The sequence below is a fragment of the Lotus japonicus genome, chromosome 5, assembly GCF_012489685.1.
Source record: "Lotus japonicus ecotype B-129 chromosome 5, LjGifu_v1.2".
NCBI classification, from domain to species: Eukaryota; Viridiplantae; Streptophyta; class Magnoliopsida; order Fabales; family Fabaceae; genus Lotus; species Lotus japonicus.
Window position 1 is genome coordinate 45,904,711 of NC_080045.1, and position 5,036 is coordinate 45,909,746.

A 5,036-nucleotide genomic window follows, 5' to 3' on the forward strand; every position below is an offset into this window, starting at 1 on the left:
GATTGGGTCCCCTGGTTTGAGGTTCTCTGTTCAAATAACTGCTGATATATGGGGAGGGATGTAGTGATTCTTTAAAGATATTATGCTGCTGCTGATCAGGGAGGGATTTTGCGAATTCCGGAACAAAATTGAGTAATAATTTACTTATACCCCACTTTCTCTTCCATCTCATTTTCACACATTTTTATTTCTATCTTTTCAACATTTCATGTCACATCAAGTATCATATCACTTATTTTTCTCTTTCTTTTATATATTTATATAAGGTGGAGGTGTATAAGAAGTGGGATCAAAACATTATTTATTCTCTGTTCAGTATTTGCAAGGCTTTTACACTTACACTTTAGTTCTATGCCTATGTTCTTTCTTATATTTGGGTTTAGCACTAGCTATTAATGTTGAATACATGTTCAATTATAAATAAATAAAAAATTGTAGTGGGTAACTTCAGCCGAATCTAGTGACCAATGATGTTTAAATAAAATTAAGTGAAATTCAAATTTTATTAACAAATGTATTTATTATTTAAAGATTATATTGGTTCATTTGACATGGGTAAGGGTACTCTTCTTCAGACAACTCCAGAGAATTTTGGTTAAAAGAGAAAAATAAGATTTTTGTCTTTGACAAGTATCTCTTTTGGAGAATTATAGACAATTTAAAAACAGACACACAATCACAACACAAGATAATAGCATGAAAAAACTATAAACCTGAATAAAAATCACGTTGTTGTGAAAACCAATAATTAAGGAGTAATTATTATATGAAAATTGTCACTATGCATATATTTTACTTTCAATCATCCCATGAGGACCTCATTTGATTACGACCAATGAAAGTCACTTTGATGTATAACAGCAGTTAGTAGTTGTGCACGATTATCATAGAATATTTGTACATAAACATCCAATGATTGAACGCCATGTATTTGAAACAGTTATATTTTTTACTTGACCTTAATTAAAATCTCATTTATCCTCAAATGATAGTTCAAGCGGTTACGTAAGAGTTGTGAGTAGGGGTGAAAATAAGTCAAATCAAGCCAAGCTTTGCGTCTGGTCTATATTCTCTTTTCGTGGTCCAAGCCTGACCTGCAACCTTTCACAAGCTGAATTTTAAGGCTTGGTATGGCCTATTAAAAGGTTTGCGTTGACCTACAAGGCTTGGTATGGCCTATTTAACGTACAAACAATTACATCGAAAGAAGGTCAATGAGTCGTAGACTGTAAGTCATGGGCTAGTAGACCAATGGGCTAATATGTCTTTTATATATCATTGCATTTCATTTTTCAAATAATAAAACTTATCGTATATCATTGCATTTCAAAGAACAAAACTTTCACTTATTTAAAACAAACACAACTAAAAGAAAGTGGTATGTAATTTGTATAAACATGAAAGCCACATAGTATATTATTTTGGTGCTAGAGTTTTTAAAGTGTATTTCAATTATTATATTATATTTATTCATATTAACAATAAAAATAATATTATATAAATAAGTTGGCTTATCAAGTATTTTAAAAAGCTAGATCCAACCTTTTTAATAAACGATTCAAGTCAAGTCAAGCCTCTGGCGAGCCATGCCGTAGACCCCTGACAAACTGTCCGACTTATTTTCACCCCTAGTACCAAGAGTCCAAGACGTAAACATAAATAGAACATCGACACCAAGGAGCTGTATGACTTCAACGCCAGTTCGAAGGATAGTATCAAGAATTGCAACAAACATAGGTTGGTATATTCAGATTTATTGATCATTAGTGTTGCCTACCTTGTTGCTTTGTTACTGTACTGTGTAATTAGGCCCTTTTTTCTTGTCTTTCCCTTGTAAATACCATGGGTTTGAGGTACCCCTAGTACCTCCTTAATACAATTTTGCTTATAAAAAAAGGTGCCCACTAGGGTGGGCAATTAAGAAAATGGTCCACCCATGGACCAGGGGTGTTTTTCGTAATTTACATATCCAAAAAATTAAAACCCTAAAATTTTCACACCTCCATCCTCTTCACCAGATCTAGATCATTCTCCCCCTTCTTCACTAGACCACAACACTAGATCCAAATCCAGAACCTCCTCCCCTCTGCCACCTCGTCCTCCTCCACTCCAGATCCCTCTGCATCTCCACCGCGCCAGCTACGAGGTCGCCGCCCTCAAACTTGTTTTCTTTCTCACTGTCCTTAAACTTGTCATCTTCCTCTTTGTCATTCTCAAATCTACCTATAGACAGTAAAAAGCCCAGATCCACAACGAACCCAGATCTCACGGCGCAACGGTTGTGGAGAAGAAACGTGGTGCCATTTTGTGCAACATCGCGGTGATGGGGTCCCAACGCGGTGCTAGATCGAAAGCGCGGTGGGAGTGGGTCGCGAGGGAATCGAGCCCATATCTGAATGGAGGGGTTGGAGCACGGAAACATGATGAAGATATGATGAAATCTCAAGAAGCTTTTTTTTTACCTGATTTGCGGTACGAAGGACAAAAGGCTCAGAGCTAAGTGACCTGTTAGGATGCCTACTAAGGTTCTTAACATCACTACTAGGAAATCCCTGCTACTGGTATGGGGAACCTGGCTTGATGTGGAATTGTGGATATGTATGCTTGGACGGGGATTAATGAGTGTGGGTCGCGAGACATATTGCTCGGTGGTTAATTTGTAGCTTTAACTTTTGCTACAACAAGTATTGGCTGGATGTTTATATGTGTCGATTGTTTCTATTTGTTTCCTCCCATGTTTCTTTGTGATTCTGAGACCATTTCGGTTCCAAATTTTCATGTTGTGATTCATTGTTTATTTCTTATGTATTTGAAGTTTTGATTGTGGAACTGAGTTGATTTGTTCTCTGAGTAGTTTTACAATATTTGAAATCATGCTTGAAGACGTTGTAGGAAAAAAAGATGATGATCGAAATCTGGAAATCTGAAAAATTTGATGAAATCTGGAAATCTGGGTTTTGATGAAATCTGACAAAGTTAAAGCATTTGGGAATGAATTTTAGTAATTATTATTTTTGTTTTATATTTTAATTAATAAGATAAAGAATTTTAACCTTTTATCCTTTTTAGAATCTTTCAATCCTAGCCATTCATCTATAGAATATTCTTAGATTCTAAGATCTAACGGTTCTTAATAGTGGTCCACCCATGGACCAAAATGTTAATTGCCCACCCTAGTGGGCACCATAAAAAAAAAATTGTAACAAACATGGTGTGTCAAATAAATAAGGGTATAGAAGGAAAAAATTGGGGAAAAATGCATTGGTATCCTAAAACAACAATCTATTTAGAATATTAAAAACATTCCCAAAACTACAAACTTTTTGAAACGGAGGGAGTATGATATATATATATATGGATTGAGAAGTGAATGGTTCAGGAGTTGATCCATGAAAAAAAGAATTGTAATATCATCAATTATTATTACAATACAATAACACAAGTTGATATTTTAATAATTACAAGCTGTCGCGTGGTGGGGTTAGAGTCTAATAAATCAGAGCCCAAGTGGGGAAGATGAAACAACAGAAACGCAGTTGTCTGATATGACTTCCTCTTTCTTTCACAACCCAGATTTGGAAATGCTGAAGATGGAGGCGGAGCATTCAGATATTATATTCGATCATGATTTTCTGTCCTTCCACATCTCTGATTTCTCCACAGATTCACAGCAGGCACCAACAGAAGAAAACAACAATGAGCCAAATCAATCTGCAGTGAAGAAGTCCAAAGCTAAAGAAATGCAGACGAATAAGGAAAAGTCATACATAGGTGTCAGGAAGAGGCCATGGGGAAAATTTGCAGCTGAAATCAGAGATACAACACGGAACGGCGTGAGGGTTTGGCTCGGAACATTTGATAGTGCTGAGGATGCTGCTTTAGCTTATGACCAAGCTGCATTTACCATGAGAGGCGGTAACGCTGTTCTCAATTTTCCGGTCGAAAAGGTGAAAGAATCTTTGCAAGAGATGGAATATGATTGCGGCAAAGGGTGTTCACCTGCACTTGCACTCAAGGAGAGGCACTGCATCCAAAGAAAATCATCATCAAAAGGTAAGAAGAACAAAGAGAAACAAGTACCATTGGTGCTAGAGGATTTGGGTGTTGAATATCTAGAACAACTTCTAAGCATATCTGATCAAAGTGAAAGCAGTACCAGCTACTTCAATTAAACCGGTTTGCGCATTTTATTTCTATTTATTTTCAATTTTATCCCTTGTTGGTTTTGGAATGTTTACGACATCAATTATCTGGAGAACTTTAGGTTCTGTTGCTGGTTTTAGGTCCAGCGCTAGCCCTATTTTGTTCTTTGATCTAGTGTGAAAGAAAATGTTCAGCAATGAATTCAATGATCTTACACTAGTAATTGAGATTCATTATTGTACTTTAATGTAGATCAAATCGTTGATATATATGTGTGCTCACTCCTCTTTTGTTGAACATGAATATTCATTCTTCCAGGCTAATAATGTATGTCTCTAATTTCTGCATCAATTTATTTTGAATATCAATTCTTGCACCAAATGTTGTCCTTCATCCTTCAGAGGTTCATTTTATTTGTTGTTGCATCTATATTTCGAAGACATAATCTTTGAACAGTATCTTCAAAGAATATTCACAAAGGCTAAAAAGTATAAGTCCACATATGTGTGTTTAGATTTTCATTGAATCCAACATCTGATCCATGTTGAAGTTAATGTGGTAAAATTTTGCTTACGCTCATGAGTTGAGATGTTTGTTTTCCTAGTTTGCATCAACACAAATGGGAAAACAAACTCACCACGTACATTCATTTTCTACCACATTAGCTCCTTGCATTAATCTTGAACATTCTAAAAAACTTGAACTATACACACCAAAATTACCCAATAAAGTAAGAAACTGTATAACACCAGCCAATAATATTCAGTTCATTGCATTTTCAAGCACATGTAACTGGGAAAATTGAAATTTCATACAAATACAAGTGTCCATAATTAGGTAATCAAATTCAGCTTTAGCAGTAATATTTAATTATTAGGAATTGTCAATTCATA

General features: G+C 35.4%; 1 protein-coding gene across 1 annotated transcript; it reads left to right on the forward strand.

The window, feature by feature from the left end:
* Positions 1-3,350: 3,350 nt before the first annotated feature.
* Positions 3,351-4,442, forward strand: LOC130721158 (ethylene-response factor C3-like). The gene has a single exon (XM_057571900.1). It carries the CDS (start codon positions 3,546-3,548, stop codon positions 4,170-4,172), a length of 627 nt encoding a protein of 208 aa, XP_057427883.1. The 5' UTR covers positions 3,351-3,545; the 3' UTR covers positions 4,173-4,442.
* Positions 4,443-5,036: the final 594 nt, after the last annotated feature.